Below are 27994 nucleotides of genomic sequence, written 5' to 3'. Positions count from 1 at the left end.
CAAATGTTTAAAACATTGAGGGCTTTGTTGTATTTGGGGCGTAAAATGGACTCTTTATGCACATGCTCCATATACAATTTGTACAAAATCATTATTATACAATATATGATAAACATTGCAAAGGAATCTTCAATACTGTTGAACTGTACACGACTTTAGGTTTACGCCTACGTAAAAAGCAGCAGCGAGTCCCCGCTAGACCGTCCATTTTAGCTAGGCTACTATAGTAGCAGAAACATGATAAATGTTGTAAATTTTTTTACTGCTTTGAGATCTAAAAAGCTACACAAAGTTTGCGGAATGATTAATCAAGGTCGGTATTCCACTTTTTTGGAACCTGGCAAAAGTACGTCGTCCAAAAAAATGAAGGGAATTAGGATTTCGATTGGAGTACTTTGGTTTTAGCTATGGCTAGTTTAGCATGGAGTTTTTGTGGAAAAGTTTGTTTTCTAGATCAGGGGTGTCTAAATTTGAAATCTGTTTATACTGACTAGGTATTTGTATAATTCTCAGGATTGGGAATATTTTTATAGAGATCCTTTTTTGACTCTTAATTGCAATTTTCCCTCAAATTTTCAGTGACACCAAAAAATAGTCTAAATTAAAACCAAAACAGCTATTCATCAAATTGGATTTTTTTTTAAATTCTACTCGGCCATGTTTAAGCCACGCCCCCCATTTAGTGTTAAAGCTGAGAAATGCCACAAAACATAGGCTGAATTTAACATTAGTTTGTGGGTCATTCTCAAAAAATATTTTCGGCATTCGCTTCTGACCACCAAAAAGCAGGCACCGAGCCACGGTGGGGCCCGCCACCCACAGTTTGGACACCCAAGGTCTAGATTAATGAAGAACAATGGAAAAGACTGCAAAACAACAGTTAAAATGAGGCTTGCAGAAATCCAATCTCCCTCTAAAAAACCTTTTTGGGAGGGATACAAGCAGCATTGCGCAAAAGCCATCAACTAAGTGACCGTAGCTAACCTTAACTTGATGAATGCGAAGAAGCGAGACGACTCATCAAAATTTGATACGACTGCGATAAAAACGCAGTCGTCGATCGACGTCGGCGTCCAAAGAGGTGCAAAATCCCCTGGGCGTTAAAGTCGGAAGCGATAATTTTTTGCACAAATGACTTTTACAGAATCCTATTAAGCATTTGGCACCGAGATACTCTGTGAAAGAAAAGCAAGAATGATTCAAAGTGAATAAAAATGTTAAAAAGTCCAACTTTCGAGAGCATCCGAGAGCATTTTTAAAGCACTTCATACCACAAGAGCCGATGACACAGCGCCCTCCGGTGGCCTCATCATTTCACAACAGTCTCATGGTCCCGAATAGAATGAAAATAATGCATTTAATTTTTTTTTTTTTGGACGAAAGCGAACCATTCTCTTGAGCCCCATTCGTACTCGTAATGGCGCGCTATTTTACGCCTCGCAGAGGAAAAATAAAAACCAAAGCATTTTTCGCTCCGCAATAAATAAACGGCACTTAACAAGACGCCGCTTTTCCTAGTATGCTAAGTACAGTATGTGCAATGAAGTTACAAGAGGGAGCCACGTGGAGAGCCTTAAGACAAACCTACATTTTGGCCTCGGCGCGTGAGTTCGCGGGGTGGGCGGAGTCCCTCCTCTGATTGACAGCTGATTGTCTGACCCGCTTTTCTTTTTTTTGGGAGATTTTTGTCATCCGTTTGCCGCTAGGGCCGATGAAATCTGAAAAAGCACATAAAAGTGAAAAAAAAATAATTGTACATGCTCGTTTTATGAACTTTAAAAAAATAAAACATTTTATTTAAAAAAAAAATTAATAGCGGAAAAAAAAACGCATAGTAGTGAATCCTTGATAAGTGAAGACGCGATATTTGAGGGATTACTGTACAGTTAGTATGGGTCAGTGGGGGTGTCGGAGCCTATGCCAGCCAACAATAGTAATTCTTTCAAAAAAATAAAAAAAATAATTTGATTTCAAAAAGATAACTCAGGCAATATAACAATATTTAATGACTGGAATAAACCACCAATTAGTAAAATTGAACCCCCAAGACTGAATTTACTGAAACAGACCATATATGTAGTGATTTTAAAAGTTATTCAAGGTTAGTTAGCTTTTCCAGGAAAAGTTATTTAATTAGCCTTTCCAGGAAAAGGTGTAGCATTTACATACGCCCTTAAAGGCACAGGCCAAGCTTTGAGAGTACCTGGTAAACTGTTTACTGTCCTGGTGCACTTCCATCTCGGTGCTCTTGAACTCATTGAGCTCCTTGCGAATGGCCGCCTGGAGCAAAAAGACGCATAACCAATACACAACAATGAAAAGCAGTAAAAATGGCCACTTGGCTAAAGCGCATTCCCAGTGGAGTTGCTACGAATGGACGCTGGGGGAGGCTCGAAGGCACTGGCGCCATGGGAATCACATGTCACCAATGAATTGAGATTGGAGCATAAAGGAGTGAGTGTGAGGTTAAGAGAATAATGAATTGCGCAAGTAGAATTTAGTTTCTTGTCTTAAAATTGCATAACGGTCAATCCCATGGTGCTCAATGGAGGCCAAAAGTATTAAGGTTTAAGTTTGGGCAAAGCTATTAAGGCCATATAAGGGTTGGTTCACAGCAAAAGGGCGATTTTTGTAAATCACTTGTACATAAACATACTAAATTTAATTGGAAAATGGAATTATCATTAACGGGAAAGGGCACCTTGTCTGCAGGAGTGAGTCGCGTCCACGGCTTGTCCGCCCGCCGGTCGTAGTCTTTGGCGTCCGTCACTTCCACGTACTCGTTGAAACGTAGGATTCGTCGAGCGATCAGTTCAGCCACCGTTGGACGCACGCTGAGCTGCGCAAAATGATCAGCTCTATCTTTATATACGTATTTGGTTCAATGAATTGATAAAAAGTTTCAATGTAGTATTTCTTGAATATTTAATGTATTTGCTTACCTTTCTGGAAAGTTTGCGTTTAATCTCCTGCTTAGCTTCATGTTCCTCCACCTCATTCTTCTCTGTACACAGACAAAAAATGTCAGCCTTTTACTTCTATGTACATTATACTACCAGCCCAAAATCTTATTAAAACGATTCCTTTACACATGTCAAAACATTTCATTTGTTTTTGATGACCTACGTCTGAGGATGTTTCTCTGCTCCAGCTCTTCTGTGGTTGGCCTTTGGCTCAAGCGCCTGAAACAACAAAAACAGATCATTATGGCTCTTCGAATGTAAACAAGCTATGACAGTTGGTCATCAAGTGACACTTTGATCCTGGACACTTCAAATGTGTTCCGCCATTGTATGCTTCAAATTCAACTCAATTGAACTCACCTGACGAGCTTTGAACCGATTTGCTGTCGGAGTTCGTGCCTCTCTGTCTCAGAGCTACGCGGGAGGATATTTTTCTCCTCCAGCTCCCTCTTGCTGGGACGATTACCAAGTTTGACGTTGAGGGTATCCCTCCGCCGGATCTTGTTGGCCAGAGAACCTGCGGGAGGAAAAATTGCATTCCGTTAGAACACACAAATGGATAGACATTCATCCACGACCTAAAGTGTTTCCTACTGTTGAGGTATTCGTCATCCTCTTCCTCTTCTTCGTCATCTCGGTACAGGATGGGTCCGTCCGAGTCCGAGTCGCTGACCTGGCTCTCCGTGGGCCGGTCGGGGATCACCGTCACCTCGGCCTCTTGGATGTTTACACTGGGACCCTGGGACGTTGGGGTATCCGTGTCGACCGGGCTGCAAAAAAAAGCGCATGTTTACTAAGTCTTAGTTTGTTGCAAAGTTGTCCTAAACATAAAAAAACTTAGAATTTTTGCTCAACTGCACATTTTAGTGGTGAATATTTACTTGATTTATATAGTGAGCCCATCTAATGTTTTACTTTAAACTTTTTGGTGAGAGCTAGAGTGCTCTTAATGTAAATAGTATAGCATATATTTTTAAAATTATTGGCAAAAGTTTCCCGGAAAGTCCATCGGACCTTAATTTACAATGACTTCTCCAAAATTGAAATACTTAAGCCTCGGCGAGGTTCAGAAGACTGAGTGCTCCGGACTTGTAAAACCTCTCAGCTCGTAAAACTACTCCGGTGATAATTTTACCTGGACGGAGTCTCCTGGGCAATCTCCGTTTGCGTCTCTTCTACTTCCCGGCTCGTCCCGTCGTCTTTCTTCTGTTGGCCGTCGTCCCGGACGAGCCCCTCAGTGAAAGATGTGTCCTCTGTGGCGGTGTTGACGTGCGGCGTGGGAACTGAAGGCTCCAGGGGAGCATCTTCGAGGGGTTCTTGGCTTTCGGAAGAGACGCCATTTTGAGTTTCGTCCGCTGGGGGGTCTCCAGGAGCGACGGGGGTCTCCTCAACTTCGAGTTGGGGGACTTGAGGAGAGTTCACGGGGGCATCCGAGGAGTTGACTTCCTCCGGGAGCTCCGCGGTAGCCTCCTGAGAATCGACCGCTGTTTTCCGACCGGTCCGGGTGGCGCTGCCTCGGTTCTGCGCCCCGACATCTTTGGCGTCTTTGGGGGTCCGGGCGCGAGGAGGGACAGTGGAGGACGAGGTGGTGGTTGTGGTGGATTTCGAGGTGCTTCCTTGCGTCTTCTTTGGATGAGAGGACTTGGCTGAAAAGAAAAAAAAAGGATTAATGTAAAGATGTACACTCAAGAGCTTGATTTAGCTTAGCAAGGATGCTAACTGATTTCTTTGTTTGAACATGCATAAAAAGTCTCTTCATGCATGGGTTTAAAATTGTTGATCATTCAGGACCCTGAAAACCTGGTAGCTATGAAGTATGGCTATGTTTTGATCCACGTATAAAAGTATGACTTTATTTTGTTTTAGAGATAATTTATTGTGGACTAGCATGCCTGTAGGTCACGAGTTAGCCAGTTGAGAAAAGTGCGGCTTAATTATTGCATGTACGTTGTGCTTTATCCAGTAGAGGGAAGACTTCAGACATAACCATAACATTGACAATATTTGAAGTTTAGCATAAAAACTTTGACCAAAAGTTGGGGAAAGAAGCCTAATTCATGCAGGCATGCAATAATGTCAAATTACCTAAACTTACCAATCACCCGACTACTGTTCTTAGCGCCTCGCGGGTTAGTTTTGGATTGTGCCCCAGAACTCGACTTCCCAGAGGTTTTGGGAGCCTTTTTAGGGTTGGAAGAAGATTCCCTGTGCCTCGCCGTCCCACCGGAGACATTAGCCGACTTGGAGGGAGCGGATGGGGGGTTGGCGCCATGTTGCTTTTTAACTTGCGCATCGCGTGTGCGACCCTGACCCGCCCGGGCGACGGCTTTAGTGTTACGTTTTTCTGATGCGAGTGTGGGAAAAGGCCGGGAGAAGTGTTTTACAAGAGGCAGGTGGACATACAGAGAGTAGAAGGAAGAAAAGGGAAATAGTGAATTGAGGGAGAAGTGTAGCATAGAAAGGTAGCATGACATATTGGTAAAAAGATGAAAAGTACAGCGATATTTAACGTCAGTGACAGACGGATACATTCTAAAAGATGATCCTACTTTTTGCAATCAATTAGGAACCTTTTGTCCACACTTTTAATGCTAGAACACACTCATGATCCACTAGTTAAAACTCACCTGTACTGTTTTCAGTGTTGACTGGTCCTGAAGGGTCTGTAGCGTGGGTTAGCTTAGCTTCAATCTCCACTTTGACCTCCTCCGATGTGACGTCGGATGTGGCGTGACCGTTCTGGATTTCCTTATTGACGGGCTCATCTGCTCAAAACACATTAAGAAAGAAAAAATCATCAGATTCAAGAAAAACATTAAAAATATTTCCCAATGCAACCCTGTTTATGGCGGTAGGAGCAACCTTGTTCAGGGACGAGCACTCCCTTCTTAATGAGCTCCTCTCTGGTTTGTCTTGTTGAGATTTTTCTCTCTAAAACTACAAGACAGAAGGTTGAAGAATATTGGTGTGGTTTGGCAAGGAGATGCGTCACCTTTGGAGAGATCCTGGAACCGGTCACTACTCTTCTTCTTCCTCCACTTCCAAGGTTTGAAGAGTCTCCCCAGAGTGGAAAGCTTTCCCCGCTGTTGCTGTTGCCGGGATCCGGGCGCGTTGTGGCCGTCGGGACCGCCGTCCACCACCACGTCGCAGCTGGCCAGTGATGACGGTTTCTCAAAACCATCAACTGGAAAAAAAAAGAGGAAAGAGTACACTATAAAAAAAAGTTCCAACAAGTGAATTTGCGATAATCGAGGGATTACTGTGTCATGAGATTTAAAGCTTTCACCACAAAGTGCACAAATAACAACAACAGAGGTAAATAACCCAAACATAATAAAAAAATATCACAAAACAAGTAGTCAAAATAATACATAAGTAGTAGTCAACATTGAATAAGTGGTCACATAAATAAGTAGGTAGAAAATGACTAAAGTGGATAGCAGTAAGCCATTAGAAGTTTGAAAATAAGGATTATAACTTAAATTTGGGTAGAAAAGGAGCTTCCCTGAATTACTGTCATTCAAAAGCAAATATTGGCTGTAAAAATCTCCCCTTTTTACTCAAAAAAAGGCAATTTCAAGCGATTTAGGGGGAGATTTTGATATCCTTTTCAGGCCTCATACTCAGGAACAAGCTAAGAAGGAAGAGAAATGGGAAAGGGTGGTGCTTCCTTCCTCCCTGGTGTGTCACCAGGTGGTGGGTTGTCATGGGGGGGTTGGAAAAACCATGGTCTACAACAGGAAGAAAGCTAGGAAAGTGTGGATAACAAAAAAAATAAGTAGGTCACAGAACGGCCACTAAAACTTCACAAACAAAAGTCATTTTAAACTTTTTTATCTGAAGGTTATGTTCCACATGTCTGCTAAAATGTTGTCGTGTCATACTAAAAGTGAATAAGAATCACTTCCCTTTCCTTTTGGGTTGCAGATTCTTTTGAGAATTTCCCAACCGAATTAAGTAAGTCATTTTGCAGTACAAGTCAATTTCCAAACAAAAAAAAAATAGAGAAGTACATACTCAGCATAAACACACCCTGCATATTAAAATACTTTTCTTTATATAAGCATGGAGGTTATAAGGAAAGAAAGGTCATTCAAACAATGCTTTCTGTGATCTTAATGCATTTGTACTGTGGGAGGCAAACTATTTATGACGTAAATTATGTACAAATGGGGCTTCAAATTATTGGGAAAGTTGTTTTGGAAGTTTATACAGACAGTTATGAAATGAGCTGTTAGAAATATTAAGATCCTTGAAAGAGTTACAAGTGCTGTTATTGTTGAAATTGGAGAGGGTTTAAATAAGGTAATTACCACTGGGATCCATTAAATCCACACATTTCCACAGTGGTTAAATCGGCTTGTTTTTCCTCACGTGGCGCAACATACCGCGTCTTTCTGAGGCGGTGGCAGGTCGCCTGTTTCGAAACACGAGCGTGCGAGACACTGAAAGCATTCAAGTGGCTTTGGCAAACAAAAAAACTGCCCCAAGTACTTCAAAAAAACGATCAAGTCTAGTTTTTGGTTACGTCAACTCATGGTAATCTTAACTAAGGCCTTTCTTTGTTATGTTTTATGCTATTGTGGATTACCATAAATTCCTCCTGGGTACAAAAACAAGTTTTTTATAATTTTTTGCTACTATTTTAGATGATTTGTATTTTTTTAATTGAATCTACAGGACCTAAAAGCGAATGTCTTAAGAAAACGAAGTGAAATGAGATTTAGTGTACCGCTCAATCCTTAATGGATGCATGGATACTCTAGAGACCTATCAATTTCAGCAAGACATTAAAAAGTATATCCATTTTCTATATCGCTTACCCATATTGGAGCCTATCCCAGAAAATTTCAGGTGAGAGCCCTAATACATCCTGGACTGATAGACATCATATACGCAACAAAGACAAACATTCAACTTGATGGACAGTTCAGCGTTTTTCAACAATCCTACTGTGTATATTGTCGGAATGTGGGAGAGACAGCTGAAATACACCCAGAAAACAAACCAAAGTTGATGAAAAACTGTCTTTTCTATCACTTTTATCCCTCGGGGTGATATACAGCCTGTCTGGACTGGTCGCCAGGCAATTATAGTTCGCCTACAGTACAAACAAATAAGTACCCGCTCACAAAAGATTGAATGTATGAACCTGAAGTCATTGTTTTTACAATGTGAGATGAAACCAAAAGGTGGCATGTTGGTTAAGTGGTTAGCATGGCGGGCTCGCAGTTCTGGGGTCGTGGGTTCAAATCCAGGTTTTCTCCGGGTACTCCGGTTTCATCCCACATTCCAAAAACATGCATGCTAAGCTGATTGGATACCCTAAATCAGGGGGCGGGAACCTTTTTGACAAAGAGAGCCATAAACAATTCATATTTTCAAACATTATTCTTTAAGAGGCATACTCATAATGTAAAAGTAAAAATACATGGAAATGTGAGCATTTATTATCCATGTCACCACTTTGAAAGTCGGGGAGCCATATACACCCATCAAAAGAGCCACATATGGCTCCTGAGCCATAGGTTCCCTACCCCTGCCCTAAATTGACACTAGGTATATGAGTGGGTGTAAGTGGCTGTCTGTCTCCTTGTGCCATGCCCACTGGGATAGGCTCCAGCACCCCCTGCGGCCCTAATGGAGATTAAAACAGTTCAGAAAATGAATATAAAATCAAACACGTTGACTTTGAAATAATTTTGAGTCATTGTGTGTGTGATGGAAGAACACAAATTTCAGCTGCAGTCTGGGTCACATTTCCTTTGAAGCTTCACAGGAAGAAGATGTTTACTTTGAAAAGTGTCTATCAAGTCCAACAGGTTCCTCTGTGTAGATTGTAGCGCAACAAACTGTGTACTTTGATGAAGAACCAAAGACAAAAATGTTAAGTCAGTTACACCTTCATAAATACGGTATTAGTAGCCAGTCGAGTCAACTTCTTTTTAGAAACAACTCATCTATATCAATGGGCGTGTGCCCGAAAGGTGTCAAGTTAAACTAAATAAACAACACGTGTAGTAGTGGCGTCGTTTTGACAGCTTTTTTAGCTAGCATGAAAGCTAGCTTGAATTTACTGCCGTATGCTAATTCAGACTAGCAAACTCGAACGGGAGAAATTCAGTTAAATGGCGCCTTTCGCCAATTGCAGGAAGGAATAAAAAAAAGATAGCGGAATGTACTAGAGGAGGAAATACTCACTAGTCGCTGTGTGAGAAACGGCAGACACAGCGGTCTGGCCCATGTTCCACTTCACCGGCAGAGCTCCGGTGGAGGAGGGTGCCCTCCTCAATCTTTAACCCGGAATCACCGCTCCCTATAGCCGCATAAATCCAATACGCGGCCGCCGTGAGAGTTCATGTCTCCCGGAGAGGAAACTTTTTGTTGTGCTTGGTCGGCGGTGGACGGTTATTCGACTCTACTGTGCTCTACTTGGTCGTAACTTCCCCCTTCCTTCCGCCCCGGTATTGCTCTCCTCCTCCTTCTCTGTCTTGGTGGATGCTTTTCATTCCTAAAGTCCGATTAGAGGCACTAATGTCGCCCAAAGGTGAAGGTTGACAACTTTTAGGAATGGACACTTTACGTTGAATATAGCAGAAGACATGGGGAAAGGCGTTGGAAACTACTTTTAAAGCTGAAATTTACATGGGCGGATCTAAGCTGTCTTATTAAAGGGGCATGTGCCACCCCATGCCACCCTGGTAGACCAGCTTTTTTTGCAAAATAAATAAAATTTGTGAGTCAAAAGTCTCATGGTCAATATATGTCAATTGAATGACATTTCCAGTGTTGTGTTTGTTCATTTATTCCACTCTGGAACATAACAAAACATGATAGAAGATTAAAAATAGGAAAAAAATAACACAAGAGGGGGGTTGCATTTCATGTTTGATGTATTTTTTCAACAGTCTTAATACAAATAAAGCAAAGTGTTTTGCAAAAATGACCTAAGGCTGGCTAACGTGGTTGGTCACACGCTCCTGCTTTCAGCTGATAATAAAAGCAAATAAACAGCAGTGACTTCAGCCTCTTTGTGTGTGTAAATGTGTGTGTGTGTGTGTGTGTGTGTGTGTGTGTGTGTGTGTGTGTGTGTGTGTGTGTGTGTGTTTGTTCTGTCATCACTGTTGACAGGGTGTGGAGTTGAAACCTTACAGATCCCAACCATAAATGACTTTAACTTGCTTCACCTTTCTACTGAGATCATCAGTGCCCTCCAGTGGCGAAAACGTGCCATAACAACACCAGCACCATCAGTCAAAGCACATTAGCACACCCTAATTGTAATTATAACGACGAAATAGCCATTAAACAAAGTGATTTAAAATGGGCCAGCAACCCAGGGGCTTTTATTATTTTTTAATTATTATTTTGCATGTCAGCAGTGTGGAATAGACTTAAAACTCAGGTTTCGCCCCCCCTCATTCAATCGGACGAAGGGAAAAAAGGCCGTCATCAAATATTCAAGAGGTAGCCTCAGCGGAACAAGGGGCTAATAATTGTTTAAGTGCTGCTTTTCAGAGGCTCCGCCCCTTTACCTTGACTGAATTCATGAAACCTGGCCTGCCTAATTGGATTGTAGGTTCGAGTTGTGAGCGATTTTTTGCATTTGTGGCTTTTAAAATGTTTATTTTGGATCACAACTCAGCCACTTTTCCTGGACTGGTTACTGTCATGTTTCTTTGCTCTTCCCATCGACCCCTGCCGGCTTGCCTGCAACCCGATCTCCTGTTTGTTGTATACTGTTTGGCGCGGGCTATAATGCTAAAATGTTGCCCGGATTAAATCAATAGCTGACATCCTGCCAGACGGGTGGCTGGAGAGTCCAAGCAAAGGGCTTCCAATTGAGATGGAGGGTCGGCTACAGGCTTTGGTTGAGTAGCAATTGGTAACCGGTGCTGAATAAAGGCCCCACCCCCCAAAAAAAATCAGCCCGAGCATGCCACATTTAAAGGAATTGACAGGATCCCTTTTGATTGGCAGCGAATGGAGTCACAGTCAAATAAGTGCAATTGGGATAAACCCCGCCTACAAAAAACTCCAAATGCTTGTAGTTGCTTTTTGATGGGTAAATTACTGACCAGTGTATATAAATACAAACCACCCCCCACTTTGCTGTGCCTATGGTGAACTGTAAAAGACATTGACTACTTTAATTATTGTAAGAAAAAGGTGAAAATATGAAAATAATAAAAGATGACTGTGGAAATATTCTAAAAAATAAAATAAAAGTCACATTTTTTAATCAAAACAAAGAATAATAAAACATAATGGTTGGTTAGACCTAACCATAACTAACTGTGGAACACTTTTTCAAACAAGAATCATTGCTAAAATGAGAATAAACCACCTTGTTCCGCTTTTCTTTAAAAATCCCCCACTCGCAAATACTGTGGCTGAAGATTGCCGACCAAAAACAATCAAGCTGGCAGGATGACCACCTGAACATTGTTGATTTCAACGAGCCTTGACCTCCTCCCCCGCTGGCTGCACTGATCATTAACTTGAAGGTCAGTCATGTTGCTCATCCAGAAAACCCACCCATTTTTTTCAACCAAAATCAGCAGCACACCAACAGGCACATTCACAATTCTTCCAATGGGGGGTAACGCAATTATTTGTCTTCCCGGGGAGACACAAAACTGCAAAAAATTCTCACAATAAATTAAACAACACCAATTTTACTTAAATTTATCCACTACCAACTTCAACCTGGAACACATAACCATATTAAGAATAATAACAATGCCCCAAAAATCCAACTTTAAATGACACAAAAACACAAACCTCTGCTTAAGTCAACCCCAACAATTACAAATATTCCAAAATAACATAATATCCAACCAATACATGACATGGAAAAATGTCATAAAATCAATGCTGTGTCTTCAAGTTGACATTTGACCAAATTATCAATTTTTAAAGATACAGTGACAATGACAGCCATCAAAAAGTCATCAAACGACAACAGGGCAACTAAACGTATGCTTACAATTGAATGACAAAACTCACCATCATTTTCCATGTCTTGACCCAGGGATTATTATCAGCAATACGAATGGATCCTCGCCTCTTCCCGACATATCGCCGTCACCCCCTCCCCCCTCGCTCCTCCCACCTGCCTCCCTCCTTCTCGCCATTCGCTCCATGCATTAATACTTGATGTTTGTTTCCATCTCAGATCCCCGAGCCGCCTCTGACGTGGCCACATCACCACCGTGACGCAAAAATATGTAAATTAAGAAAGAAAAGCTCACTGGCTATCATGATTTATGGCCACTTGTAATCAGCGTTTAGCAAAAAAAGACAAAGTTCAGCTTTTATCTATGGTGCAATTAGTGTAAAGAGCAAGAATAGCAGTAGTCAAAACCGTCAACCGGTAGTACCAGTGTCGCATGACGACTTACAAAAGCAAGTAGGAATAGTTGATGTGAACTTTTTTTAGCAAGGTGCCCTATGTATTTTCTACTTGTCGGGAAATAACAATATTTAAAATGAAAATATGTACATATAAACAAATAAAAACTTGAAAAACATGATTTTTCTTACTTGATTCCCTTTTTTTAAAAACTGCTGTGATCAGACATCCCTAACATATAGATATATATTTCTTTTATTTTATTTTTTTAATTATATTTTTTAACAAGTGTATTCCTTAGTTCATATATATAGAAAAAAATTACATTAATAGATGTCATTTAGCTTTTTGTTCTCCATTTTACTCCTAAAATGTGTTTTTTCCTGATTTTTGATCAAATTCCAAAAATCCTTTCAAAAAATGTCACTTATATATGTATATATATTTTTTAACTATAAGTTAAGAGCCAAATAATACACAATGAAGAGGAAAAATTATACATATATACATATATAAGTGACATTTTTTGAAACTATTTTTAAAATTTGATAAAAAATCAAGAACAAACACATTTTGGAACTAAAATGGAGAACCACCAGCTAAATGACATCTATTAATATAACAATTTTTCATAACAACAGCCTAAAAAAACAACATAAAAACCTGTTTGTGGTCAGCAAGGAAAAAACATATTATTATAATGAAAAAAGTACACCTTATAGTCCACAAAATCCTTTTGAAATTCATAACATAATATAAAATTATTGTTTACTGTTCATTTTCCCTCTCAGGTTATTAAGTTTTAAGGACCTCAGATGAACCATAATCATTTCAATAATATGTCAACATCAATTACACACACACACAATGTGTGTGTTGTTTTTTATTTTTTTAATTTCCTGTCCTTTACAAGAGTGAATTTAATGAAGCAAGCACTAAAAAAAGGTAACAATCTCTCCATAGCGTAATACAACTTGATTATATTTTATGTTTTTATTTGTGATCTGGAGGCAATTATGCCTGCAATTAAAACACCTGCAAACATTTAAATGTCTTTTCAATACATTTCCATCACTTTTACATTTTCCCGAAAAGGTCTCGCATGCATTTCAGCTATTCTAAGGCCCACTATTAAAAAAAGAAGAGATCTAACAAGTACTTATTGTCAACTCAAAAGCTGTCTAATCTGGTCTATTTCGAGAAGTCAAGTGACACGCCCCCTTCTCTTCTAATTTCCTCATCTGTGCTCTCTTCCTCCTTAATTATTTGGCCCACTCTCTTATTTTTTTTGCAGTTTCAAGTCCTATTTGTAAGAAAGTCTAAGTTAAACAAGACTATATACACATTTACATCTTATATATATGAAAATATACTACATATACTGACAATCTGGCTCTGAGGCTCCGCTTCCAATTGCAATGACATTATAGTGCTTTCTCTGTTTTATCCAAAAATTCCATAGTATTTATTTAATAACAAGTATATTCCTTAGTTTAGTATCCACACATCGTTTTGGTATACATTAAAAAAAATGTTTTTTTTAAAAGTCACATTTTTTAGCTGATGTTATATTCATAGATGTAATTTAGCTTTTCGTTCTCCATTTTTGATCAAATTAAAAAAAATCCTTTGAAAAAAAGAAAAAAAAAATATATATATATATATGTATTTTTTTAAAGTCATGGTTTTAGTATTAGTAATACTTTTTTTAGCTAGAGAAGCTCAGCCCGACCCAAACCCGAAATAATGATTGACATTTTAATTCAGGATTCGAACTCGAGATCTTACCTCTACAATCCTACTTTCAACCCATTTCCTTTAAAAGTATTTTAGTTTGTGTTTAGTCACAATCACACAAATCACAACCATATGGGTTCGCGACGCCCTTTTTGAAAAAAGCGGACCACTTTTGGCCCGGGAGCCGCACCTTTGACACCCCTTCTTTAAACCACACATACCAACGATACACAGAGAAAAATATAGTAGTATTATGTGGCTTTTTGTGCGATTTGAGGTGTGTTTTCTTACCCGCCAGAGCTCCTCGGAGCCTCCAAAGAATCCTGGCGGCGAAGCCCGAGGTGTCGCTATGGGAGCGAAACCTGGACTGGGGAGGGAAGGCCTTAAGCTCGGAAAGGGTGTCCTCCTCTTCATCTTCCATGGCGGCCTACAGCACCCCCAAATTGAAGGAAAACGTTGATAAAAAATGGCCACGTGAAATGAACAGGAAGACTTGAACGCCTACACCTTCCTTTCTTGATGGGCTTGTTGAAACTTGACTGTGCGTGTGGGTGTATATTTGTGAGAGTGTGTTTCCTCCCGTGTTGGTTGACGCCCTCCCAAGCTGGCAGGTTGTTTTGGTGTGTAACAGCAATTGCAAACCTGTTCTGTTCACTTTTTTTGTTTTGTTTTTTTAAACATTGGAACATGCGCACGAACTGGAATGAGCCATTCGCAGTTTTGCTGATTTAGTGTATGCCAAAGTTTATATTACATTGGCGTAGTCATGGAGATATTAACAACATTTGCTGGGGATTATGGTGACAATGATAAAATGTTTTATTGTGAAAAGCAGAGTAATTGTTTGTGTGACTATACTGTATGTGTTTGATTGGACATTTGCTATTACAATTCTAATTTATACTTCTCAGGGTGTACTCTGTTTATATAGTATTAGCATATTATGCTAGTGAACAGTTTTATATGGTTAAAAAAATTGGAGTACGCTATTCTCTAGACTATAATTCGCATTTATGTCATAGTTTGGCTAAACTACAACCCATGTTGTAGTCTGTGTGCCTGTCAATCAAGTGCACTAAAATGATCAGTCAATGCACAATTTGTCCGCCAGAGGTCGACAAATCAATACTCTACTCAGGCTGTTCATCCTATGAACGCCTCCATCCAAGAGTTTAAAATCAAGGAAAAATCCTTGACTTCTCACTCTGAGTGTCATTCTCAATTCTATAATACATCCATAAAGAAAGCTTCAACGCGCAAGGCTAAACATGTATGATACAAGATAACATAATGAAGCAATAATAATAGTTGTATGACTTACATCATCGTTTAGAAGGGCCCAATGCATTTCAGCATTTAGCTCAGTGTGATCATCCTTCCAACCGACGATCTCCGCCATTCCTCCGTGTTCGGTCTGGTTCAGCTCGCGGGGCTGAGGGTCCGCGTCGCTGCCTGGATCAGAGATGGGCTGAGGCGAAGAAGGGCGACCCCCCAGCAACAGCGAGGCGGTAACCGAAGCCACACATTGCGGGTAGGTATGGTGACCAACTTCGGCAAGCATTGTATACTCTGCGATATACGTCGCCTTGTCTGTTTAATTCTACCCGGGAGGTTGTTCACTGGGAACGCCTCGTAGCGGCACTGCGTAGTGTTAGCTGACTGGGTTGACGTGAAAATAAAAGTTCAAGACGCAATTATGTCGTTATTACATTCGCGTTCACATGGTAATTCATGCGCGGTGGGGTGCTCTAGGGATGGCTGTAATTTTCGTTTTTTTCTTGGAGCTAATGGCAGGCTAGCCATTTGTCCTGGTTAACTTCAGGCACTTGCTGCTAACTAGCTCGTTTGGCTACGTACTGCTCGGTAACCCAGGTCATAGTCGGTGCCATCACCGGTGTAGCGGATTCGCGGTGTGTTGTGTTTAGCACCGGCGGTAGACGGAGCCCGTAATTTTTTCTCCCGATTTTGGGAATTGAGGCCGAAGCCTGTCAAACCGTTTATATTCCATTTACATTATTGGGAGGGAGCAAAAAGTATGACGGTGGAAATGATACCTTTGAACCGTTTATAAGCACCTGCACACTCACCTCTGTCATTACGGCTTTGTCACTTTCAATAGAGGTAGCGGCTCCCTTTCAAGTTGAATTCGTCCTGATCTCGTAAATGACTCGTATCTCAAATGTCATGAAGTTTTACCTCATATCTTCACCATTCTTTCTTTTGTTAAATTTATTATCTTATGCTCCATCTTATCTCACAATGAGTAAATTACATTATTACTGTTTTGACTGTTGCTAAAACAACTGTCATTGGATTATTCTCTTTTTGCTAATCCCAAAACATTCATTTAAACAAAAAAAATGGGTCTCCCCATTTACTTTCACATTTAAATACGGTTTCAAAACTAAATTCCCATGTATTTTTCAACTTGTTGCTCTAGTGACCATTGTCAGATCTCAAATCTTTATTAGCAACCTAGCTAACTCATAGAAACTAATGAGTAAGGCTTGACTACCTTGCTAAAGGGTACCTCAGCATTGCCTCGTTTTTTAAACTCAGCCCTCCGAGGGTCTCGAACCGACCGACCCGGCTGGGCGACCACACCCCACGAACAGCACACAAGCTAACAAACGCCACGGCAGCTGTTCCTTACAACAGGGGCTCGAGATGACGGTCTCAATGAAAATATTGACTCTGCCGGGTTGCCCAGCTGGCCCATGTCCTTTTTTTTTCACAACCCACCACCGTCCCTGCGTGACCAGTTGGCCGCCACGTGACGCCGGACACATAAGCCTTGCCGTAGCAAATGTTGGCTTTCTATCAAAACGTATTCAAAAACTCCCACAAGAAAAAAAACGTCCTCTTTTCTTTGGGTTTTATGTCAAGATTGCTAACCAATAAGAATTTTCTCACTCTTAACCTGTGTTTTCAGCTTTAACTCAACAGGCATCCCTCACAGTCGGCCAACAATCGTTGTTTGTGTCCGTGCTTAACGGTTATCTTCTCTTCATTCCGTGTGTGTGTGTCTGTGTGTTAGAGCATTCAAGTCCACGTCGCGGCTAACTGAGATGCTCTCAGCGCTCCGGACTCCACGTTGCACAACAACCGGGCCTTTTGTTATCCTTACCCGGCCGCACAGTGCTCGTAATGCGGTGGAGAAAGAGCGTCTTTATCTGCGTTTCTTTTCCGAGAAGCCATCTAACTCGCGTAGTCTAGTGACTTAAACAGGCTGAAGCCACAGTGTACTTACGGTAAGGCGATGCCTCTTAGGAGAACATAGTTTTTTGTTGCATTAAATCTCACAGCTATTGTTGAAAATATCAATAGTTATCACCCAAACCACCTCCAAACAGCACTAAACCAGAGCAAGGTCTGTCCAAAATCGTGACCGGACGTTTGGTCGCCGGACGTTTGGTCGCCAGACGTTCGGTCACCGGTCAAATGTACTTAGATATTAAACAGTACTTAGATTTTAAACTCTCTCTCTTATATATTAAATTCTCCCTCATGAATATAATTTTGAGAGCTGGTTTCAACAGTAAACTCCCTGTCACTATTTGACCGGCGACCAAATGTCCGAGCACTGTCCAAAATACCCGAAGTATGAATGCATGTAAAATTAATTTTACCACCTAAAATAAGTTTGCTTGTTGTCTCCAAACCTAAAATATCTTTAAAAAACTTTTATTTTATTTTTTTAACCTGATTTTGATATTCTTGAAATGACGTTTTTGGGCTCAATTCCCAATTGAGGACATCCCTAATCGTTACACTTCTGGATGGTTTAGTAGTTCATTCACCGCTATTGATAGCAATAGACATTACGTTGTACGTGGGAGTTGGAAGTTGATTTGTTCTACGGTTGGCTGAAGTATTTCTTTAGGGCGAGGAAGGCAGAAGAAAGAATGTAGGTCAAACTTTAACTCGTGCAATTTTTATGGGTTTCTACTATATACACAAATCGAGTTCACTTTAGCACCATGTAGGATTTAGGCGTGTGTGTCATACGTCTGCGGGATAAATTGTCTTCACCCTTGTTTCCCTCCCTCAGCTCCCACAGGAGTTAACGTTTAAAAAAAAAAAAAAATTGGCCACGCTCGAGTGGGCGCTTTAGGAGAGAAGGGGGAGGAGTCAGAGTGGGCCGGCCGGAGGCTTGCCAAATCAGACGAGAGCACATTTGAGAGGGGACGGCGAGAACGGGAGTGTAAAAAGGAGAGGCCCATAGAAATCCAGTAAAAAAAAAAAAGCAGAAAGAGCCAACCAGGGTGGGTTGGAGGAGGAGATGGAATAGAATGTGACAGAGTGTGCGCTTGTGTTGCTAGGGAAGAAAAACCGGGACGTGCTGAGTTAAAAAAAAACGATGTTTGGGGGTGGGCAGGTTTTGTTTTGGGTCACGTGATCCGGCAGCACATTGCAGTCAACCGACTGCCAAATATTTTGGAAGAACCGTAAAGAAATAGAGTCAATTCTTCATCTTGCTTTTTCTGTTCTCTTGTTTCCTACCAGGAATACGTTCTTCGTCCTCGCTCTTTTTTTTTCTTGGGGAGGCCCGGGCAGGTCAGGGAATGTCCCGGCGGCGCCATGCCTTACGTGGACCGGCAGAACCGCATCTGTGGCTTCCTGGACATCGAGGAGCACGAGTCCAGCGGCAAGTTTTTACGCCGATACTTCATCCTGGATACGCAGCAGGGGAGCTTGGTCTGGTTCATGGACAACCCGCAGGTAAATCTGACTTTGTTAGCGTTAGCTTAGCGCATAAGGATTGTACTGGAGGCGCACCCGGTTCATGTTATCAGACGTTATCAGGGTAAGGTGAAGTGGCGTAGACTGTGAGACGACGGCGGCGGCTTGACAAGACTGGTCAAAGCATCACTTAAGAAAGGCAATCGGCGGTTCAATCTTAGCGCGACTGTCGTCACGCCGCGTTAGCGTGGCTGGATCTGCCAGAGCGCCGTTGTTCCGCAAACTATTCCTAGTTGTCGGAGCGCTGGAGAAATTTTGAATAATTTACCGGCTCACTTTCTTTTTATAGAAAGCAAAGGATTAAATTTTAACAAGGTTCAAGTCACAATGCACAAACTTTGGCTTTGTTCATGGTCGATTATTTACCGATTGTTGATGTTTTTTCATGTTTTTTTTTTACAGAATCTTCCGGTTGGCACCAACTGCGTGGGCTCACTGAAGCTTACTTATATTTCCAAGGTAAGACAAAATATCCCATCATTGATTTGTGTTTTTTGCTCAAAAATGATGACTGAATCGAGGGTAAGGCTTATATGCGCATAAATTAGACTTGACATGCACAAAACGGCAAGAGGACAATAACAAAACGCCATAACGCAAGACAAATTAATTTTGACGACTATGAATAAAATTTAAGAAATACATATCTTGCATAAAATGACAAACGGCTTATACGTGAGTAAATACGGTACTGAATGGTTGCCTCAATAGCTTAAATTTCTGTGTTCTGTTTATATAAGTGCTGGCAAGTGGCTAGCTATTAATCTAGTGTCTTGTCCAAAGTCCACTGGGTTGGCTCCAGTCTTTAGCACAGCGCTAATGAGGAAAACCAACATGAGATTTTGCCCTTTACGTTTTTGTCTTACCGCAAAGCCAACAATTACAATTCTTTGTTCTCTTCTAGGTCAGCGATGCCACTAAGTTGAGGCCAAAGGCGGAGTTCTGCTTTGGTAAGAAAGTGAATATCGTCACACTTTTTTAAACACTTTGCTGAGATGTTTTTAGAAGTAATATAAGAGCACCTACTAGACTGTTTATAGTCAACACAAAACAATGCCTAAGTGTCTGCAAAGCAACTTTGTTGTTGGTGTTGGACAGGTATTCCCATTAACACATTCTTGTCAGCCTGTGTGACCACACAAACTTGATTTTTTTTTTTTAAATACAAAAAATGTTGACAGGTATTTAGTGTGCAAAAGGAATTGAGCTAAAAGGAGTGCAGGTCCATACTTCAACCATAGTAGGCGCTGTTGTTATCTTAAGCGGTTTTTCCCTTCTATTTTGAATTGAGGCACTTTTTGCATTGAAAAAAATCTCAATTGAAAATCTTAAAATGTAAAACATATATATTCACAATATAAAGTAATTCTCATCCATGTTTTATCAACAAAAAATCAATAAACACAAAAAGTAATATCTTGTTCTAGTGAATTACATATAAGTAATACACATTTTTTTCATAATTTCCCCCCAAAAATTCCCCAATTTGTCTTCAATCTCCAAATTTCACACCCAAAACTACTTATGTCTTCACACATAAAACCTAAAACCCAAAATCCATTTAATTAAACATGAAACTAAGCAACAAAACGACTAAAAATCTCTTATCATCCCATTTCAATCCCCAAAAATCACAACACACCACTTAATATCCCTCATATTCCAACTCTATTATTAGGTTGCCCTCCACCAAAACGCTTTGTGTAAACCTGTTATTGTTAATCATCCTCCTCTTTCCAACGCTTCAATTGCAGGAAATACTCTTCTGTGACAATAAGTTAACTTATGGGAATGTGTGTGTATTTGTGTGTACTTCTACTCTGGGCTCTGACAGGATGTCACCACTCAAATCGGAACCTGATTCACAGATGTCAGGAGGTTATTTTTGAGCGCGCCATTTGCAGGCCACATGTTTTTGCATACATCAATGCTTCTCGCCGCCTCACTTCTTCCCGGCAACCATGCCAAATGCTAGCTTTCTGTCTACATATCGCCAGGCCGACTCAGGTCACACTCACAGGTGGCTTCGAAACAAAAACAAACCAAAACAGAGCATTTTTAGGGGCTACATTTCATTTCCCAGCACACATTTCAGTCTGTGGCGATGACTCACAACGGGATACTCCCACATCTGTCCAGAGAGCGCTTCGAATTCAGAGCGCAAGCTAGCTTGGCGCGATTATTTACGGCAAAGTAGGGGGAAAAGTGGAAGAGCGAGGTCTCGCTTGTTGGCAATTACCTGACCAGATGTTGACACAGACGCTACATTTAGAAGAAAGTAAAGGTTTCACTGCGTACATCCTCAGCCAGTGGGGAAATAGACTGGCCCAAGACAGGATGTCCTAAATGACACGCTCTCCTTGCTAATCACCGTCTGGCGTAAAAATAACGAAACGGCTTTGTGAAAAGGGATTTTATAATATTAGGGATGATAAAAAAAAGCTGAATTGTGCAGCCTCATGCTTAAAAAAGTACAACTTCACTTTCTAAGTTTTTTTTTAGAGAATTTAAAGTGCTGTAATGTCAAAGCGAACATTTTGTCACTATTTTGCATCATGCACTTGGAATGGTAAGAATTTAAATGAGAAAAAAATAAAAAAATGAAGTTTTAGAGTTAGTTTAATGTTTCTCACAAAATGCCATATGACTTTTTCATTGTCATTTTTTGATGTTTTGATTTAAAATGGCAGGCCTCAGCAAATTATACTAAAGAAGTAGATATACTCTGAAAATTGTGTTTTTATTTTATATTCTGTTTCCTTTTGGCTACATTTTGGCTGAATTTTAATTTAATTTATAGTTATAAGTATAGAAGCAGTTTTTGGCCAAATACTAGAGCAGTTTTTACCAATTGTAAAAAGTCATACAATATAGGTTTCAAAGAGAAAAATAATGACTTTAACAATACTAAAATTGATCTATTAAAAGGTTCAAATCAAACATGATGACAGTTAAATTATACATTATTGAAATTATAAAACTGTCATTTTAGTTATTAGTTTTTTCTATGGCATCAACTTTTAGTGACATAAAGTCTGTGTGACCACCATTTTTTTGGCTTAATATTAGAAAATGTAACTCCTATTTGGAGAAAAGTCATAAAATTAAGTGATTAAAAACATGACTTATTTTTTGCATCACTAACTTTTTTGTGTTTACCTCCATTAGTCATCAATGCTGGGATGAGAAAGGTCTTCCTGCAGGCCAATGACCAGCAAGACTTGGTGGACTGGGTCACCGCACTAAATAAAGCAACCAAAATCACGGTAAGCCGAATAAAGACACTTTCTCTCACTTAAAACGACATTTTTTTCCGTCAAATCACTTTAAGAGGGAAATGCCTCTAGGGCCGAGATGTTAGTGAGTTAGCATGACTAATAGGAAGGATGATTCTTTATACTTGAGTCAATTCCAACAATAAAAGGCCTTTTGCTTTTTTTAGACCGCAACGCCTTAACATCCCCAAAATGGAATTAATAAAACACAGGCTCCGCGAACAGATGTTTGCAAAAAGTGTCCATCATGATGTATTTTTTTTCCCAAAAAGGTTCCAAAAGTCTCCGACAACCAGCAGAATTCGGAAAACCACAAATCTTCGCTGGAATCCACTGGACCCAAAAAGCAAGTGTCCTATAAGACGGAGATCATAGGAGGGGTTCCCATTGTGACCCAAACTCAGGTAAACGACATCCCATAACAGGAGACGCCATGCCAGTAAACAAGTTTAATGTGACGACAATTAACCCACAATGACTATTTTCATAGTTTCACAGACTAAACAATGAGTCATGTTTTGTTCGAAACTTATATTTAACAGCACACAAATACATGAATGACGCTAATATGTCGCGTTCAGTAAATCACAAGACGTAAATTTAGCTGTCAACAAAGATGGTAAAAATCCCATGGGTGGTGTTATTCCACTCCAGTCCTTTAGGGGGCAGTGATGTGTCCACGTTTAATTAAATTGTCGACTTTAGAAGATTTTTTTTTACAAAGGTCCTTAAATGCCAAAAGAGTTGACTCCATGATTTATTTTCTTCCCTCCTGGCCCAAATTTAAACCAAAATAGTCTACCCTATATTAAATACCCCTTCATCAACTCCTTTCCCTATAGCTGACCCCATCTTTTCTCCACATTGACAGCATGAAGGCGGCGATGGGGCGGAGCGAGCGGAGCGCGAGGCCATGCATCGCTCGCACAGTCAGCTACCGTATTTTCTGGGGAGGCCGGCCCAGGACCACTCGGTCATCAAGTCCGGCTACTGCGTCAAGCAAGGCGCCGTGGTGAGTATCGGGAAGCCTTTTCAACGTCATCTGTCAAATAAGAGGCGGTCCTCAGTTTGTGTTTATCTGTGGTTTGGATGACGTTATTCGATCTCACCACCACTAATATAATAATTAAAGTCCCCCCTTTTTTTATTTTTTTAAAGAAAAAGAGTAACTGATAGGGCATGTTTCAACAATTTAAATACTTCTAATATAATGGTTCCAACTAAGCGGCCTCATTGGCTTTTAATAATGTTGGTGCATATGTATGGCATCAATGTGGATATTATTAGCAAAAATCTACCCTATTTCCATTTTTTAAAGAAAATCCAAATGAAAAAAAATAATTGAGCCATATTTGTTTTTATGCTATATTTTTAATGTTTTAGATTATATTTATACACAAAAAAAATCAAAGTGGGGTGCTAATACATGTGATTTTTGTCAGTCTAAAACATATATTGCTGTAGTTGATGTTTTTTCAGGACTGCCCAGTGGATTGGATGTCAAAAAAAACATTATACTTAATTAAATGGCATTTTTTTAATCTAAATATGGCTTTTAAATTAATCTCATCCCTAATTACAATGTTTTTTAGCCCATTTATTGCAAAACAACAACTATGTATGATGCATCTTGTGGAGATCACTAACAACACAATTTCCCTTTAACCAGATGAGAAACTGGAAACGGCGATATTTCCTCCTGGAAGAAAACTCAATGAGCTACTTCAAGTCCGACCTGGTAAGACATCTCTTTAGTTCTGACCGACTCTTTTATTTTCTTCTTCACCGGTGGCACTTTGCGATAAGAATCGGTCTTCAGGCAAAGCGGCCAACACACAATTCTGTGTCCCGGCATGTTTTATCTGCATTCGTTGGAATTCCGCCGGTCCCTGTTTTTCACATGTCCTGTCACGCCTTGTGCCCCCGCGCCCTCCTCCGTCTTCCCTCTTCAACACACACACACATACACACTTTTGCATTTACTGAGATAAGGCAGGCCCTGAGGACACAGACTCAGTGTCTACTCCAAGATGGTCTCATTATCCATTTGAGAATTAAGAACAAAGCACTCACAAATGAAAGCATTTACTCCATTGAACATGATTTTCTCACCTTCAGGAGAAAGAACCCTTGAGGATGATCCCACTAAAGGAAGTTCACAAAGTGCAGGAGTGCAAACAGAGGTATCAAACACGTTTAGTTATTATTTATTTTGTATTGGGACGGATTTAAGAGGTTACTTTACTGTCTTTTTAAAAAAAATTGGGGTTATTACCAATCTTCCCTCTAATTTTTCATGCAAATTTTTTTTAGTGTATATTAAATGTATTTTTTGGTTTGCAGTGACATTATGATGCGGGACAATCTGTTTGAGGTCGTCACCACGTCCAGAACATTTTACATACAGGTAAGGTCTTGTAAAAATACGCTTTTGTTTCTCATCAATCCGTTTTAGTTCCATGAATAGAATAGCTGGAAAGTTTCCAGAGAATAATTTTTATTTGCTCTGCATTGTATTTTAAAATCTCCTTTTAATTAAAGAATGTCCATCTCCTAGGCCGACAGTCCAGAGGAGATGCACAGCTGGATCAAGGCCGTCTCTGGGGCTATCGTGGCCCAACGTGGACCCGGGAGGTCCGCTGCCACAGTATGTGTCCCTCGCACACACACAAACAAACAAAACCATTGTTGTTTACCTTTTCACTTGAAAAAAAATGTACCTTCTACTCCACGAACGCAAAACTACAACTCTGACCAATTCCCAAAACTCATTCCACATGTCCAGAGTATCTATACATTAAAAATTCTCTCATTCTTATTGTCAACAAGTCACCTTTTAGCACTTTATTATTGACCTTACATAAAGTCCAATGGTGTTTTTCAAGCCACTATCTCTCCCTAGTGTTAACAACACAAAGTGCAAAGTAGGCCGAAATGAAGCTCATTATGTTTGGACCCTCCCACTTTAGACATATTGAGCATGTGGTGAATGTATGAACTTGTTACTGACAGACGCCTTACCGCATGCCACATGACTTGAATAATCAAAAGTATGATAGAATCTCCATCCGTGTCAATTTGTGTCCGACAAGATGACACAACTGTTCCCTCCACCTCCCTCCCCGGACCACCACCTGTTGTCGTCTTGTCTACCCCCCCTCCCCTCTCTCTCTCTCTGTCTTCTAGCATCCTTTTTCGTCCCTCCTCTCCGTCACCCCCGGGGCGTACGGCCCATCTGCTCTAACCCTGCTTTGCGCTGTGTTGTTGCAGATGCGGCAGGCCCGACGGCTGTCGAACCCCTGTATACAGAGGTATACGTCTCGAATTGGGGAGTGCAGCAGCACGTACGTCAGCTCGTCTATTTAAAAAAAAAAAAAAAAAAAAAAAAAAAAAACACACCACAACATCCCCCCTTTTTGGTTTTAATTTAATCTCAATGCTTTTTCTACTCACTGGCAGTCCCCCGCTCGCCTTTTAAAAGTGGATCAGATCCTCCTTTCATCCCCTTTTCTCCTAAAAAAAACCCCCAAATACAGCTGATAACCCCAATAAGCTCCTCCCACCTCCAATACCTCCCCGCTGGCTATTTTCACACTCCTTGGCTTTCTGTTTTGTCACCGGCTGGCTGAGTTGACTTAGCGACAAGCCAAAAAACTAAGTCAGTACATCTAACTCGCCTCCCTTTTTGCCTTGCCATTATACTACGTTGGGGGGGGAAAATATCTTTTTAAAAAAATCGAGCACACACCACCACCACCACCACACACATGAATGTGACTTCCTGAGCTGTGTGAGTCCTTCACATCCTCTTTTCTTCTTCTCTCTCTGTCCACCTTTTTGGTTCCCCTCTGTTCTCTCTGCAGCCTGCTGCAGCTGTGCACCTGTCTTAGATGTGTGACTTCCTGCTTGTGTCTCCTCCTCCCTCCTGTTCGAAGCCTGTATGTGTTTTTATCCCAGTCTCCCCCCCCCCCCACCGTTCCCATAACGCTTTCGAGCTTACCCGCTTTCCTCCAATGCAATTGTGTACTAATATTACCAAGTATATATATGTCACTATTTATTTCATTCATTTTTCAGTGCCATGTCATCTATTTACAATGGCAGTGAGTGTCCTTTTAACATTACGAGATGCTAAACTTTGCTCTTAAAGCAGTATTTTCTTCCAATTATTTTTTTGTGTCATACCTAAAATGGAGGCTCCAAAAAATGTACATAGCCATAATTTCCTTGAAGGAGATCATCATTTACACAGGTTCCTCAATTGAATCTCCTCTGACATGTTCAAAGCCCTCAAAAAGTGCAGTTTTTTTGAGCGCTTATCTATTCCCACATAACACTCGCTATCCGCCGTCATGTCCGCCACCGACGCGTGTGCCGTGTGTTTGCAGAGACTGAAATCCGAGAGCGACAAGCCGCTGAGCACCGAGGCCTCCTAAGGCTTCCTCCTCCTGCTCAAGCTCCTCCTCCTCCTCCTTCTTCTTCTACTACTACTTCTTCTACTTCCGCAACATGTCCCAACTACCAAACTAAAACAAAACTCGCTGACTCTCCACCTTCCACTACTACCGCCGCTACCACTACTACTCGTGCTTCTTTCCACCATCTCCACTCTAACAAAGCTCCGCCCCCTTCCGGCTCGCAGCATCGCCGCCACTAAAGCCTCACTACTTCAGGCCTCGCAGGCTGGTCTCATTTTTTCCAAACATCTTTGCAGTTTAACACCCTCTCCTTTATATTTCAATCACACTTTTTTTTGTATCCCTCAGGAGCACGGCGGCCGCTCCACTTTCTACCGCACCCCCGCGGGCCCCCCCGTCCCTCGCTCGCCCGTATCCGCCGCGCCACCCGGCCGGACAGACGACGACAACGGCGTCGGCGCGGGCGGTCCACGCTCGCAGCTTGGCGTGGGACAGCGAGCACTTCATGAGCCTGCTGCCCTGGCCCGCTCGAGGCCGCGCGCCGCCGGCCCGTCTCTCCCTCCAGGAGGCGCCGTTGGCAAAGTGAGCGAGGAGTCGCCGTGGCGCCGGCGTAGCGCCGCCGAGCCCCGCCCACCAGAGTCGGCTTTGGACTTGGACCTGGACGACGCCGACTTGCCGGTGAGCGAAGTCTGAGCGGGATTCGTTGAAAAACCTGAAGACGCCACAAGGTAGCTTTTACCCAATAAGCTCCTCCCCAATTGGTTGAACTGTTGAATGGTCAAGGGGTCATCCTCCGAACTTGTGTGCCAAAGATGACCCAGTCTTCACCCGCAGGCATTTATTCACGGTATTTATTCGTCGAGTGGATTCTTTCCACTTCAGACCACTCCAGTTCAAAGGTCAAAGGTCATTGCCTCAACTTACCTTGACTCAAGCTACTTTTATTCCAAAATGAAGTCACCCAAAAGGATGAACATACACCAGCTGAGCATTTTCCTCTCATCCGTGACCTTGTTTTGTTTTCAAAAGTCCTACCTATCCCACATGCACAAGTTTGGCCATCAACGGCACAAAACAGAATAATAACGCTAACTTTGTTAGCATCATTAGCAAATACCGATAAGTCAACATAAAAAAAAAATGGGATCAAAAGTGGTCTGTCGTCGCCGTGAAAAAAAATGTCTTGTTATTGTTTTTAAAAATTTTGAGGCTTTACACGGACAGAAAGACGGACGCGCCGCTTAAACCACTAAGTGCCAAGAGAAAAAAAATAAAGGGACCGTTTAGAGATCAGCAAACGTTGAGGACGGACTGACTGACTGACTCCACTTGGCCTCTCTCTCTCTAATGAGCTGAAAATAAATAAGCTATGTGCTTCTTACACTCTCCTAACACTGGATTTCGCCTTCAGGTTTGACCAGTGTCCTTCTCAAACTATTTGTTTTTGGTTTTTGGTGCACATTTTTGAGACTACCTGCAACAACAGCTAATAAATAGCATAAT

General features: G+C 41.2%; 2 protein-coding genes across 7 annotated transcripts; one reads left to right on the top strand and one right to left on the bottom strand.

Annotated features, from left to right (window-relative positions):
• Positions 1–6: 6 nt before the first annotated feature.
• On the bottom strand, positions 7–16075 carry phactr2 (phosphatase and actin regulator 2). Its single transcript, XM_077729300.1, has 14 exons — positions 15377–16075; positions 14347–14482; positions 5956–6147; positions 5826–5900; positions 5591–5728; positions 5059–5307; positions 4099–4609; positions 3558–3733; positions 3324–3480; positions 3127–3182; positions 2943–3004; positions 2702–2839; positions 2204–2280; positions 7–1718 (listed from the first exon to the last, which is right to left on the bottom strand). The coding sequence occupies exons 1-14, from the start codon at positions 15614–15616 to the stop codon at positions 1703–1705; spliced, it is 2223 nt and encodes a 740-aa protein (XP_077585426.1). The 5' UTR covers positions 15617–16075; the 3' UTR covers positions 7–1702.
• LOC144205142 (pleckstrin homology domain-containing family A member 1-like) lies at positions 15419–27347 on the top strand. Of its 6 annotated transcripts, none has more exons than XM_077729293.1 (14): positions 15419–15586; positions 18562–18777; positions 19201–19257; positions 19703–19748; positions 21967–22064; positions 22346–22477; positions 22945–23085; positions 23743–23811; positions 24192–24256; positions 24417–24480; positions 24631–24720; positions 25344–25417; positions 25937–26011; positions 26840–27347. In XM_077729293.1, exons 2-14 carry the CDS (start codon positions 18637–18639, stop codon positions 27075–27077), a joined length of 1290 nt encoding a protein of 429 aa, XP_077585419.1. In that variant the 5' UTR covers positions 15419–15586; positions 18562–18636; the 3' UTR covers positions 27078–27347. The 6 variants fall into 6 exon arrangements, with proteins under 6 accessions (XP_077585419.1, XP_077585422.1, XP_077585421.1 ...); XM_077729296.1 differs by lacking the exon at positions 26840–27347 and adding an exon at positions 26462–26574; XM_077729295.1 differs by lacking the exon at positions 25937–26011.
• Positions 27348–27994: the final 647 nt, after the last annotated feature.

The sequence above is a fragment of the Stigmatopora nigra genome, chromosome 12 (assembly GCF_051989575.1).
Source record: "Stigmatopora nigra isolate UIUO_SnigA chromosome 12, RoL_Snig_1.1, whole genome shotgun sequence".
Taxonomy (NCBI): domain Eukaryota; kingdom Metazoa; phylum Chordata; class Actinopteri; order Syngnathiformes; family Syngnathidae; genus Stigmatopora; species Stigmatopora nigra.
This window is presented reverse-complemented; position numbering and strand designations above follow the sequence as displayed.